The 14615-nt window shown below is 38.0% G+C and overlaps 3 protein-coding genes across 5 annotated transcripts in view; 2 read left to right on the top strand and 1 right to left on the bottom strand.

Annotated features, from left to right (window-relative positions):
• Positions 1–9492, top strand: part of LOC132859436 (radial spoke head protein 3 homolog) — a 15285-nt gene extending 5793 nt beyond the window's left edge. The window contains exons 2-7 of the mRNA XM_060890184.1: positions 3357–3492; positions 5042–5156; positions 6150–6162; positions 6474–6677; positions 6855–7017; positions 9380–9492. Coding sequence (XP_060746167.1) covers positions 3357–3492; positions 5042–5156; positions 6150–6162; positions 6474–6677; positions 6855–7017; positions 9380–9492 — 744 coding nt within the window. The remainder of the gene's footprint in view (positions 1–3356; positions 3493–5041; positions 5157–6149; positions 6163–6473; positions 6678–6854; positions 7018–9379) is intronic.
• The window catches only part of LOC132858908 (cytoplasmic dynein 2 heavy chain 1-like), a 104803-nt gene extending 90359 nt beyond the window's left edge, over positions 1–14444 (bottom strand). For 2 of the 3 annotated variants that reach the window (XM_060889461.1, XM_060889459.1), the window contains exon 1: positions 13976–14441. The gene's annotated coding sequence lies outside the window, so the exon portion shown is untranslated. Of the gene's footprint in view, positions 1–13975 lie in introns of all 3 variants that reach the window. The other variant, XM_060889462.1, reaches the window with a different exon arrangement.
• LOC132858895 (uncharacterized) overlaps positions 1–14615 on the top strand; it is a 338173-nt gene that overhangs the window by 230174 nt on the left and 93384 nt on the right. The window lies entirely within an intron of this gene.

Here is a 14615-nt window from a genome sequence, read left to right on the forward strand (position 1 = left end):
TTGCAAGAATTTTGCCTCTAGGCCTTAAGATTCAGCACAAAATTGGGTTTTTGGACTGTTGGTGGCACTAGACGGTTTGAGCTAGACACACCAAAGTTGCTACGGTAACTTCTAAGACTGGCCTCTACGTGTGTGCCAAATTTCATAACCTTCCTACGTACGGTTCTATGGGCTGCCATTGACTTCAATGGCGGAAGAGGAATAATAATAATAATACTAATAATAATAATAATAATAATAATAAGAAGAAGAAGAAGAAGAAGAAGAAGAAGAAGAAGAAGAAAACTAACGATAACAATAGGTGTCTACGCCCCTTCGGGGCTTGACCCTTAATGATTAAAGCTGCAAGCAGCAATTCCCGGGTTCAAGCGTTTAAGGCCTTTAGGGAGTTTAAGGCCTTAAAGGATTTTCACATGCACAAAGTGACCTGCAAGTTACAGAGGGTGCCACAATATGTCATGTCATGCTACATATGTCATGCTACAGAGGGTGCCACAATATATGTCATGTGAAGTACTCACCTGTCCAGTTTTCCCTAAAATAAACAAAGTCATATCCATAAAGCGAAGAAACACAAGCACCCAGATGCAGAACGAGTGACCCGCAAGTCACATACACAAAGTGACCGAATTCTTAAGATTCTGATTCTGAGAATCAGAATCTTTGCCTTACGAGTCAGCACAAAATTGAGGTTTTGGACTGTTGGCGGCGCTAGAGGGTTTTTTTAAAAAGGGCTGTTTTTAGTGATTTTTCCATTATAGCGCCACCAAGTGGCCAATCGCCACTTCAATTTTTGAACTGTGACCTCAGTTTGACCTAAATATAAAGCACTTGAGATTTGGACATACGGTTTGGGAGTTATGGGCACTAACGCGTTGAGGGGGCGCTGAAGCGCCCCAGATTGGCCGATTTCGCTGAGTCCTTGGCCCTGAGTAACTGTGACCAGTACTACCATCTGACCAAGTTTGAGCTCTCTAGGCCTTACGGTTTGGGCTGCACGATCATTTCTAGGGCGGAATAATAATAATAATAATAATTAAAGCTGCAAGCAGCATTTCCCGGGTTCAAGCGTTTAAGGCCTATGGATTGACATGACAATATATGTCATGTCATGCTACATATGTCATGCTACAGAGGGTGCCACAATATGTCATGTGAAGTACTCACCCGTCCAGTTTTCCCTAAAATAAACAAAGTCATATCCATTAGAGATGAGCCGGATACTCGGCTGAAATGAGTATCTGGTACGGATTAAGCACTTCTGCCAAGTACGAGTATTATACGAGTAATACGAGTCAATATCTGTGCTCGGATTGAATGAAAATCATCATTGGGTAGCTGATTGTGTCAGCGTTCTGTGATAGGCTAGTCACAGCGCCCCTCCCCTACACACATACAGATGTATTGTGTTGCTGTGTCTCGCTCTGCTCATTCACAGTCACACACAGAACAGCTCTCTGTCTCTCCCTCAGTCACTCGGGTTCGCGGGTCTTTTCCGTTAACGTTTAGGGTTTCTTCAGCTTTTTACTTCGGGTTGTAACGTTAATAATACGTACTTACTTACCAGTAGAGTTTTGGTACACGTGGGTTCGTTCAGATGTGGTGCTTGCTTGGTAGAATGTGACTCGCATTGCGTCTCTGCCTGTCGGAGATTTTTTTCTTTTTTTAAACCTTCAGCTGTCTCTAACCAGTAACCAGACACTGTGTGTCTAACACGTTTTTGCTGTATTTCATAAAAACATAAAGGTAGTAAGCTAGTGTTATAAATATTACATTATTAATATTATTAAATTATTACCGGTTAAAGCCCCGCCCATTTCAAGACAAATCACGCCTACTTCCGGGTTAGGCCCCACCCACTCCGAGTCAGAATCAGAATCTTTGCCTTACAAGTCAGCGCACAATTGGGTTTTTGGACTGTTGGGGCGCTAGAGGGCTTTTTTTTTAAAAATGGCTGTTTTTAGTGATTTTTCCGTTATAGCGCCACGAAGTGGCCAATCGCCCTGTTTTTTTGAACTGTGACCTCAGTTTGACCTTTTTCACACGTGTCCCAAGTTTGGTGTTGATAGCTTATTTAGTTCTTGAGTTATTGACATTTTAGTAAAACTGGCTCCTCACAGTCCAAACGTTTTGGGGCCCCTTAAGGACCCTGAATCAAAATTTAAACTTTTTTTCAAAGATTATTGTCATTGAGACTCCCGAGAATATTACTGCACTGGATTGGTCTCGATCAGGCGAAACCTAGGACTAGTTAGCAAAAGTAGGTTTCGGATAAAATGCGCTATAGCAAAAAAATTTAATGGCGTAGATGAAATCGGAGATATACGTTTTTTAAGTCATGAGCCAAGGATTCCAATGATATAAAGCACTTCAGATTTGGACATAGGGGTTTTAGGGGTTTAGGGGTTATGGGGACAAACGCGTTTTGGGGCGCTGAAGCGCCCCAAATTGTCCGATTCCACTGAAACTTTGGCCCTGAGTAACTGTGACCAGTACTACCATCTGACCAAGTTTGAGCTCTCTAGGCCTTACGGTTTGGGCTGCACGACCGTTTCTAGTGCGGAATAATAATAATAATAATAATAATAATAATAATAATAATAATAATAATAATAAAAATCCTAACAAAAACAATAGGTTTCCAGCGCTTCACGCTTGAACCCTAATAATAAAAATCCTAACAAAAACAATAGGTTTCCAGCGCTTCGCGCTTGAACCCTAATAATAATAAAAATCAGAACGAATACAATAGGGTTCCAGCGCTTCATGCTTGAACCCTAATAATAATAAAAATCCTAACAAAAACAATGTTTCCAGCGCTTCGCGCTTGAACCCTAATAATAATAATAATAATAATAATAATAATAATAATAATAATAAAAATCCTAACAAAAACAATAGGTTTCCAGCGCTTCGCGCTTGAACCCTAATAATAAAAATCCTAACAAAAACAATAGGTTTCCAGCGCTTGGCTCTTGAACCCTAATAATAATAATAATAATAATAATAATAATAATAATAATAATAATAATAATAATAATAAAAATCCTAACAAAAACAATAGGTTTCCAGCGCTTCACGCTTCAACCCTAAAAATCAGAACGAAAACAATAGTGTTCCAGCGCTTCACGCTTGAACCCTAATAAAAATCCTAACAGAAACAATAGGTTTCCAGCGATTCGCGCTTGAACCCTAAAAATCCTTTATTTATGTTGTTTGCTTGTAATAAGGAGATGCTAGATGTTTTAGGGATTTTGTTTTCTTGAATGGGATTGATATGCTCTGTAATGTCCAGTCAGATGACACCAGTTAACATGGTACTGTAAGATATTGTGTTACCTGTATGTGGTTAACAGACAGCTCAGCCGGACCCAGTCGAGATCCAACGGCAGCAAGAAGCAATGCAACGAGCTGCAGTAAGAAAGGGCACAAAGTTTCAGAGAATGAATTCAGGCAACCTCGCGGAGAGAAAGCATGTGGATGTTCAGACTGGTAGCTATTTACTAATCATTGTGGAAACTTTTCTAATGGTGTTCAACTTGTATATGTTATATTTAGGCTAAATATATCAAACTTATTTAATGATATAACCTTAAAGCAGCTTTTGGGCCCCAGGTGATCCAGCAGCAGGATCCCGTGCTCTCATTGCCATAACCCGGGTTCGATTGGGTGCTTTCTTTATCACTGTATTCTTCAGTTCAATAGTGGACACAAACTTCTGATTCATTTTCTGCCTTCTCTGTGATTACTTTCACGAGTGAAATCAATACTTTTTTTATATTTTCAATCTATTGTCAAACACTACCATTGCCCCTTTTCCACCGAGGCAGTTTGAGTGCTGGTTCGGAGCCTTATTTAAAATCAGTTCTTTCTTTTTCGACACCCAAAGCACCGGCTCTGAAACAGGAAAAGTGGTTCTTAAGTAACACCAAAACGTTGCTGGTCTAGACTTAAGAACCGCTTGCGTCAGGGGCTGGGGGCGGGGCTACTGTTAGCGCATTTGATAATGTACCTTTAGTATGGGCTGGGGCAGGGCTGGGGGCAGTGTTACTGTTAGCGCATTTGATAATGTACCTTAAGTATACCAATGTTTTAATACATTTTTAATTTACCGCAATATAATCAGTTATCAGCACACATGATATTAGGTAGCTACATGCTAAGGCTAACGTTTGTCTGTGTTAATGATAATGTTATATACTTTCCGTTATTCTTGATTGCAACCAGCATTTATACAAATTACGTGAAGCTGCATGTACACTCTGGATTCGCCGTGTTAGATGCCAATGTAGGTTCGCAAAGCTATGAGCATTAACAGTAAAGCAACAACTGCCATTGTTGATGTTGTGTTTTTGTTTGCTGCTGCTGCGCTGACGTTGCTGGAAAAGATGAGACGTATACAGTGATGTAAGAATTGGCTCTGTGATGGCTCTCTAGCCCATGGAATGGCAAACCAACTTCAAACCAGCACTAGCTCTGAACCAGCACCCGGTTCTTTCTGGTGGAAATGAGGCACATGAGCAGTCAAATAAGCTAATGGCTATAAAAACATTAGTAAATTTAACAGCTTAATATAATGCTGGGGTGTGATTTCCATCAATGTAACAAAATTTAAAAAATACACAAAGTGTAGCTGTGCTTTACAACCATGTGCTAATAATAAACTGTTTATCTAGCTAAAGTGATTGTATTATTCTTCGCTAAAATATAATATGCTTATTACATGTTTGTAGGGTTATAAAAATCAAATTAGGAAAAACATACTTCTGTTCAGACAGTGATTCAGACCTATATTTTATTTATACTGCTTGTAGTGTATATTTCAAGCCCCAGCACTGTTGGGCCCTTGAGCAAGGCCCTAAACTCTTTGCTAGAGGGTCAGATGTATCATGACTGTCCCTGCGCTCTGTCCCCAACTTCAAAAAGCTAGGATTTGCAAAAATGTAACTTTGCTCTGCTATAATATATATTTGATCAATACAGGCTTCTTCATGAGCATATGCTAATCTGTGCACCAGGCTAAGTCTGATTTGTGTCCTAGAATTATACTTGGAGGAGCTGAGTGATCATATTGAGGATGCCAGTGTGGAATGCCAGACAGATGCATTTCTGGACAAGCCAGCAAAGACGCAGCGACACAGATTAAAGATGGAGAGGTACAGATAACTTCTTCATTATTTGTCCACATACAAATTTTGTTGCCAATTTTGTTGCAAATTTTTTAAACAGTTTTAACAGGCCACTTTTTAACAGGTTTGTGTGTTGCCACATTACTCCCAAAAGAGAAATAGAATATTTCTTATATACCTAACTCAGCTGTGGAGTTATATAAGAAAACTCGTTAGCAGGGTTTGATTATGGACAGAGGATGAAATAGCAGAACCTATTGTCATAATATGGGTGTCAAGCTGATCTTAAATTCTGATTAAGATATCTCATACAATGTGGAAATATATACATGTGGAGACAATTAACATTATAACTAATACATTCCTCGTTGTATGTGTTAGTGTGACACTCATGCACAAAATAACAAAGCAACCAGAGATTATTTATTTTGCTGACATGAGTGACAGAAATCACTGTCTGCTAGATTCAGGCGTGTCCAGCTGCATGACAAAGTTGAGAAATGTTTAAAGTTTATGCAAATATTGAACACATTGTTGCAGTGACTACCAATGACAGTGAAGACAGTTGAGTGCATGTGATTCATGGCAAAGAACACAAACTGCTTCTCCTTCATCTACTATAATATGATGAAATTTATATACAAACACAAGATCTCCCTCTAGAACCTTTCATTTGATCAAGAAAAATGATTTGGAATGCTAGTTGCTCCACCCACTGATGAACATTATTACTATAGCGACCAGTAAAAGAAACGACCACTGTAGACTTCATTAGACAGCGACTGTAGATTTGCAGCAATAAAATCACTGTATGTGTGAATGTAGCTGTAACTGTATGTGTATTTAATAGTAGGCAATGAGCATCTAATAGAAATGAAGGGCAAAGTGTAGTGTAACTTACAGGCTTGGTGTTTTGAGATAAAAACTCTTATTAAGACTGAAATTTATAGTTCAAATTTAGTGTAAATATCATAGATAAGATTGTTCCTAATCGTGTGTCTATCACTGTGATGTCTGCAGAAGAGACAACTTTGTAATTTTCAGTTGCTCAGATAGATAGAATTCAATAGATATAATTACATAGAAATTATTAATATAAATTAAGAAGTAAAGCAATCCTGCCTTGATGCCCAATGACGCCTGAGATAGGCACAGGCTCCCCGTGACCCGAGGTAGTTTGGATAAGCGGTAGAAGATGAATGAATGAATGAAGAAGTAAAGCAGAAGAAGGAAAGCATTAAACAATTAGACATTAGAACATCAGTCTGATTGTGGAGCATTTCAAGGCTAGCCGTTTTGACAAAAGTGTTGGACTAATAAAGTTGGTGTCTTTCTCGGTTACAGCTGTTTGACTTTGATCTGGAGGTTGAGCCAGTGTTGCAGGTGTTGGTAGGAAAGACCATAGAGCAAGCTTTGCTAGAAGTACTGGAGGAAGAAGAGCTGGCTGGGTTGAGGGCTCAACAGCTTGCATTCCAGGAGTTGCGTAATGCTGAATTGGTGGAAGTTCAACGACTGGAGGAGCAGGAGAGGCGCCACAAAGAGGAGAAGGTATGATAAACTGCATCATGTCCAGTAGAATTCGTATTTCGACCATTTTCCATTTTTAGAAATGATAAGTCACTCTCCAGTAGTTCTGGATAGATAATAAATATGAATTACAATTGACAATATTTGATTTATCTTCAGAGTATTTCACCACAAATGTGACGCAACTTCCAAATGCAGGCCCGGAGGATTAAGCAGCAAAGGATGGTGTTGAAGAAAGAAAGAGAAACAGCTGAGAAAATTGCTACTAGAACATTTACCCAGCAATATCTTGCTGACCTGCTTCCCTCAGTCTATTCAAAATTGAGAGACAATGGATATTTCTATGACCCAGTGCAGAGAGGTGTGTTTCTAATTTACTGTAATTAAAGTATTAAATACTAAAAATGTGTCAAATAATATTGTATTAATTCTTTCAGGCCATCTACTTCACACCAAAACTAACATATAGTGTATAAATTCTATTGTCTTCTGATCAGACAGGAGAAATAGGCCAGACATAAGACTAAACTGTTCTCTGTCTTACATGATTGGACTAGTGTTGCAAATCCTCCATAAAGTGACGTCTTTACTGCAACGTTCCTGTGGAGAAATCTGTAATACCATAACGTTAATACTCCACCAAATCTTTCAGTAGATAATCAATTTATTCAATAATGAATTAAACAAATAACACAAATGTAGGTATTTATGTGAGTCAGCTATTTAATGTGTCTAAATAGCATGTCATAAGAGGGATTTAGCCAATATAAACACTGTTCTAGGGTATTTCCAAAATTGAATAAACACTAAATGAATGAACGCTTAAATGTATGCAAAATATCAACACAAAATGTGTGGCAGAGAAGACAGAAAGCATTTAACCGGGCAGGTTCATGCTGTTTCAAGATGTACACTCGATCAACTACCAAAATATTTTCATTCTCACATATTTTACTCAAGTCAAGTCAAGTCAATTCAAGTCAAGTCACCTTTATTGTCACATCACCACAACACATGTGCCTTGGTGAGTGAAATTCATGGGAGCGAGCTCCAGAAATTGCAAAACCATTTACATACAGTAGTTAAGAAACAGAAATTAAGAACAGTTTACATACAGGTGAAAAATGTGCAAAATGCTCATTACCAGGTGAAATGTGCAAATGTGGAAAAGATGCAATGTGCTCATACATAGTCAGTACACACAGTGTACAGTGATGCCTCGAGATACGAGTGCTTTGACATACAATTTTTTTAGATATGAGCTGTGATTCGGCCAAATGTTTGTCTTGATATACGAGCAAATTTTTGAGATACAAGCATCTGAGCCGCCGAAACAAAGATCCCCGACAGCCACGTGTGCTCCGTTTCCCCAACTCAGCTTCCCGTGTGTCACTCGGCCTTCACAGACGCCTTTCCACTGCACACGACAAACGACGGCCGATAAACAGGAAGTCATTCATTTCCTATGGAGAGTCGCAAAGGCGCTGCGTGAGGTGCCGACCATCTGCGGATTTGTAATTTTCGGATCCGTTTTGAGTGTTGGATCCGTTAAAAAATTTTACTTGTGCGACTACACCGCATCTGATATGCCGACCGGACAGGTTTTTATTATAACGACCGGCAGATATTAGTGAGGAAAGAGTGACAAAAAAGGCAAAAACAAGTGAAGATAAAAGCGATGAAGAAAATTAAGCAAAATTAATGTAAAGAAAACAGAAATTGTAGCAATTAAGTTCAGTTAAGTTAAGAGAATTTCAGTTCTGTCAGGACCGAAAGAGAATTTATTATATGATATGCATACAGATAGTGTTGGCGGTATGGTTCTGTTCTGGACAAAAATCCACGCGCCCGTCCGTGCGCATGCATGGTCAGAGCGCGGAGAGCAGCGACTAGAAAATAGAATAAACCCTCCGTATAACAGAACCACTAATCATGCATAGTATTAGATTTGCTCGCTTTTTTTGGAAAGTAATAAATGAATGAATGGATAAATAAATAATTAGAGAGAGAGAGAAAAATATGTGGAGATTTATGACGTAAACTGGTACAAGGAACACAGGTTCCGGCATGGTGGAGTCGGGGTTGGAGGAGGGAGTTTAAAATCGCGGCTCTGTGAATGGGAATTTAAATGGTCAGGTAATATGGATGTCATAACCGGATTGGTGCGCGTCGTGAACAGCTGATTAACAGCTGATGCACGCTTGACGACGTGGCCAGCCAGAACTAACGCAATGTTTGATTTAAGTTCGTTAATTTTAGTGAAGTTTAGTTAAGTTCTATTTAAGTGTAAAGTAGCATTAAGAGTGTACAGTAGCGAGTAAGTGAACGAAAGCAAAAGTGTACGTACGAGACAAAATTCCTCCTGTTTACTCCTCCCTAAACCTCTGTGCGCATCTTCCGTAAAAAGAAAAACCAGTTTATTTTTTTTAACATTCTCTTTTATCACTGTATGTTTTAATACAATATTTGTCATTTATAAATACAGGTACTGTACATTTTTCATATTCAAATTCATATTTGTTTTTCATATTCAAATATATTTATTTTTTACTTGAATTTTTCATATTCAAGTATAAATATATATATTATATATATATATATATATATATATATATATATATATATATATATATATATATATATATATATATATATATATATATCTTTTCCCATTTAGGCACTTTGTATGCTTTAATGTGATATACTCTTTTTCTTTATATCAGATATAGAAACTGGATTCCTTCCCTGGCTGGTGGCAGAAGTCAACAACACTCTGGAAAAGCAACAAGCCCTTAACGTGACAAACTCTCAAACTAACCAACAAAGTTTATCCTAAAGCTTTAATCCTTCCTCATTGACTTGTCACATCTAGCTCTAACTGCTACCTTGCTGCTTGCATTTTTCTCAACATGTTTTCTGTGTTATTTCAAATTGCTTTTTTGGAAGATTTTGGACAATGCCATTTGTAGATTTATATAGAGTACGCACAACCATGTCATGATTTAGGCAGAATAAGGAACATCAGCACTATTAGTGTTAATGATGCAGCTGGCTGTTGACATGTATGTACTTGTACTGTTGAAGTTCTGATATCAATAATCTTACCTTAATATGTCCTGAGTGTTGGAAAGAATTTAACTTTGTAACCATGTGTTTTTCTCAAACCTGTCCTGTCCTTTCCTGTCCTAGTGCTCATCCAAGATGTAGCAGCCCTTCAGCATCAAACAAAGGAGGCAGAGAGTTTTTGACCGGTGCCTTCAGTTTATTTCACTTAGATGTAATAAAATTCATTATTGAAGAATTCGTTGTCTGAATTTCCTTTTTACATATTTTCTCCATACATCACAACTATTGATTGACTTCATAGCATGACAATAACATCACAGTACCATGGCACTGTAAAACTACAAAGAACAATAAACTCAGCCAACATTCACGATAAACAAACATTAAACACAATATAATCTGCATCTATATTATCTATATTAAATATGCATATTTAACAGTATCATTTGAACAGCTATGTTAGATTACATGTATATAAGTTATAGATAAACAAGACAACAGCTATTGTACTGAAAGCAGAGCAATGAAGTGTGATTGTGATAGTTGTGTGTGACTGCCAGAATCTGGAAATCAACAGATTTCAAACTGGTTATTAATCACTGACACACACACACACACACACACACACACACACACACACACACACACACACACACACACACACACACACACACACACAGTTAAGTCCATATATATTTGGACACATGCAACATTTTCATAGGTTTGGCTATGTATGCCACAGAATAAATTGAAAATGAAAAATAAAAAATAAAAAGATGCATTTGAAGAGCAGATGTTCAGCTTTAATTCAGGGGGTTGAACAAAATTATCAAGTAAAAGGTTCAGGAACTGCAACCATTTTTATGCACAGTCTCCACATTTTCAGGGGCTCAAATGTAATTGGACAAATGAATATAAAATAAAATGTTCATTTTAAATATTTTGTTGAAAATCCTTTGCAGGCAATGACTGCCTGAAGTCTGGAGCCCATGGACATCACCAGAGACTGGGTTTCCTCCTTTCTGATGCTTTGCCAGGCCTTAACTGCAGCTGTCTTCAGTTAATGTTTGTTCGTGGGTCTTTCTGCCTTTAGTCATCTACTGTTGTCTTCTGTGGACGGCCAGGCCTTTTTATGTTGCTGAGCTCACCATCCCATTCTATTTTTTTCTCTCAGAATCTACCAAACTGTTGATCTGGCCACTCCTAATGTCCCTGCTATCTCTCTGATGGATTTGTTTTGTTTATGAAGCCTAATGATGGCCTGTTTGACTTAGAATCAACTCCAGACCTGTTACCTGCTTAATTGATGAAGAAATAATGAAGGAATAGCCTACACCGGTACATGAAACAGCTTTTTATTCAACTGTCCGATTACTTTTGGTCCCTTGAAAAAGGGGGCTGGCTACTCTCAAAAGCTGTAATTCCTAAACCCTTCCTCCAATTTGAATTTAAATAGTTTGGAAATATTATATTTAAATAGTTATATCAACAGTTTGGTAGATTCTGAGAAAAAATAGAATGCAATGGTGAGCTCAGCAACATAAAAAGGTCTGGCCGTCCACGGAAGACAACAGTAGATGACTAAAGGCAAGACTCGCGAACAAACATCAACTGACGACAGCTGCATTTAAGGCCTGGCAAAGCATCAGAAAGGAGGAAACCCAGTCTCTCGTGATGTCCATGGGCTCCAGACTTCAGGCAGTCATTGCCTGCAATGGACTTTCAACAAAATATTAAAAATGAACATATATATATATATATATATATCTATATGTATGTATGTATGTATGTATGTATGTATGTATGTATGTGTGTATATGTGTTTGTCCCCAATGAGCAAGTCTGAGTCTGACTCAGGCAGCAGTGGCAAGGAAAAACTCCCTTAGATTGGTAAAGGAAGAAACCTTGAGAGGAACCAGACTCAAGGGGAACCCATCCTCATATGGGTGACAATAGATGGTGTGGTTACAATATACAAGTATCACAGAGTCCAACTGGAGCTGGTAGATCTGTAGATGTCTCAGGATTCTCACAGAGTCGGCCTCATCTCAGTGGAGGTTCAAAAACTTCATCGCACGGAAGACGATCAGAGCTGATGCAATGTCTGGGTGTCTCGGGATGGGTAGAAAAAGAGAAGAAAAGAGCAGTGCAGAGGGATTAACATATCTGCTGTTCATAAAAATGTGCAAGTCTAGTGTAATAGTGCACAATATGATGGGATGTGTTATGTATACGCCTGACTAAAGAGATGAGTTTTTAATCTACATTTAAAATGGGAAAGTGTGTCTGAGCCCCGAACACTATCAGGAAGACTATTCCAAAGTTTGGGAGCTAAATAAGAGAATGCTCTGCCGCCTTTAGTAGACTTAGATATTCTGGGAACTACCAGAAGTCCTGAGTTTTGTGATCTCAGAGAGCGTGAAGGATTGTAACGTGTTAGAAGACTAGTTAGATACATGGGAGCTAAACCGTTAAGAGCCTTGTACGTAAGTAGCAGCAGTTTGTAATCGATTCTAAACTTAACAGGTAGCCAGTGTAGAGATGATAAAATTGGGGTTATATGGTCATACTTTCTTGTCCTAGTGAGAACTCTGGCAGCTGCATTTTGGACTAACTGTAGCCTATTTATTAAAGATGCAGGACAACCACCTAGTAATGCATTACAATAGTCCAGTCTAGAGGTCATGAAAGCATGAACTAGCTTCTCAGCATCAGATACAGACAGGATGTTTCTCAGCTTGGCAATATTTCTAAGGTGAAAGAAGGCTGTTTTTGTAGTATGGGCGATATGATTTTCAAAATCAAGTTGCTGTCTAATATAACACCCAGGTCTTTCACTGTCGAGCTACTGTACTAGTAACAGTACATCCATCTAATTGGAAGTTAAATTGTGAGAGTTTCTGTGTACTGGTTTTTGGGCCTATAAGTAGTATTTCTGTCTTATCAAAGTTTAAAAACAGAAAATTACAGCTCATCCAGTCTTTTATCTCTCTAAGGCATTGAGTTAATTTGGACAATTTAGTTATTGTATTGTTAGTACATGTAATCTAACATAGCTGTTCAAATGATCCCATTTACAGTGAGGCCTGTGTCTAGATGATGTCGACTAAATATTTCAAGTAGAACAGTGATGTTTTCTTTTGATCCACGTTTGATATTTGAATTTTGACTTCAATGAGCTTTCTTTGTGAATGACACTGAGTTTTAGAATGAGATTAGTGTTGGAGACAATATAGCTCATTTAGACTATAAACCTTATAGATTCTGTAATATTTTGTGTTTTACAGCTGATAAAATGACTCCTGAATGTTGTCTTTACATTCCTTTCTGTGTTGCTTGTAATGTACTATCAGGGTTAAACATAGGCTCGGTTTATAATGTACCCAGACAAACGGGGAACACCGGGCCTCCTAGTAGTGGACCTAGGAGTATAGAATACAGGCCTCAAGCCACAGATGTGCTCAAATGGATGTTTTACATCTAAACAGTGCAGGTTAATGTTGTACAACCACAGAGTGATGTTACTAACCTCCATACATTGCTGGGTGTTGGTCTGTATATTTTTATTGAAATACTCACTTTGCATACCTTAGGTTAAATTCTACTACTACTACTAAGCCTTATAACAATAATAATAATTATAATCATGCTCCTTGTGTGTATATAGAGGTTGCAGCAGAAAAATACACTAGTAAGTTAAAAGCTGTGAGATAAGAGATGTTCCTTCTTTACTTTCGTCAAAAGCCGATGTATATTTATATAATAGATGCTCTTGAGTACAATAATATACAAGTTAATTGATTTTATATACATCTATCTTTCTCTTTTGCTTTCATATTGTGTGTGTGTGTGTGTATGTGTAAAGACTGTTGGTAGAAAGTTGTACAAATTTGTAGAGAAAAATAAATAAATAAACTTATTTAATAAATAATTTTAAATTAATAAATTATTGTAAATAATGTACAAAATTGAAAGTGTAAAACGGCGGAAGGGAAACAAAGCACAGTGGACGAAGAAGAACTAGACAACACTGGTAGATAGCAGTAGATATCCCTCAAGTCTATACTCGTCTCTCAAACTTTAGGGCTTTGACTATGTTCTCACACCAGATTAGCAAAGCAAGCTAACCATATTAGCTACTCAGAGTCAGCTGTAGCACCAAACTTGTCTTCTACTGCCCTCCAACCTTTACGTTTATTCCCGATGTCTCTGTACACGTCACTGAGAGCTCGTATATGTGAAGGTGAACCTACACTGAGGTTAGAAAGTTTTCTTCTGCTGTGAGGTGAAGTTAGGAAACACCAGACAACACGCTCTGGAGGATCTGAGAGGAACCTTTACAGGTTGGCTGTCACAACTGTGACATCTGTTCAGAATGACAAAATGTTCATGAAAACCTGATTATCTGTCGCTTTGTTTCTCTTCATCAGGATAATGAAGTACTTCAGTAGCTGGGAATATAAAGAGCAGTAGGACACACTCTGGATAAATAAACACACACATTCATTTCAGCTTTAAACAGGTCTCACAGCTGCCAATCAAAATGTAGGAATATTACACTTCATATTTCACTCCTGGGTCATTCATTGAGTCAGGGCTAACATAAGGGTCAAAGGTTAGGTCATGTCCATGGTAACAATAACTCACACAACAAAAGCAGATTTACAAAAGCATCAGCAAGGAGCATTAAGTGCGTTAATAAACACCTTAATAAACACACACACACACATACTCACACTCACACTTACACACACAAACACAGACATACAATATACCTGTTAGGTAACAAATCAGCTGTACAGGCTCACGTGTATGTGTGATTATATGAGACGTACTGTACCGTATCAACTCACAGAGACAGAGAGAACAGAGACAGAGAGACAATATCAGGGT

The sequence above is a fragment of the Tachysurus vachellii genome, chromosome 16 (assembly GCF_030014155.1).
Source record: "Tachysurus vachellii isolate PV-2020 chromosome 16, HZAU_Pvac_v1, whole genome shotgun sequence".
Lineage (NCBI taxonomy): Eukaryota > Metazoa > Chordata > Actinopteri > Siluriformes > Bagridae > Tachysurus > Tachysurus vachellii.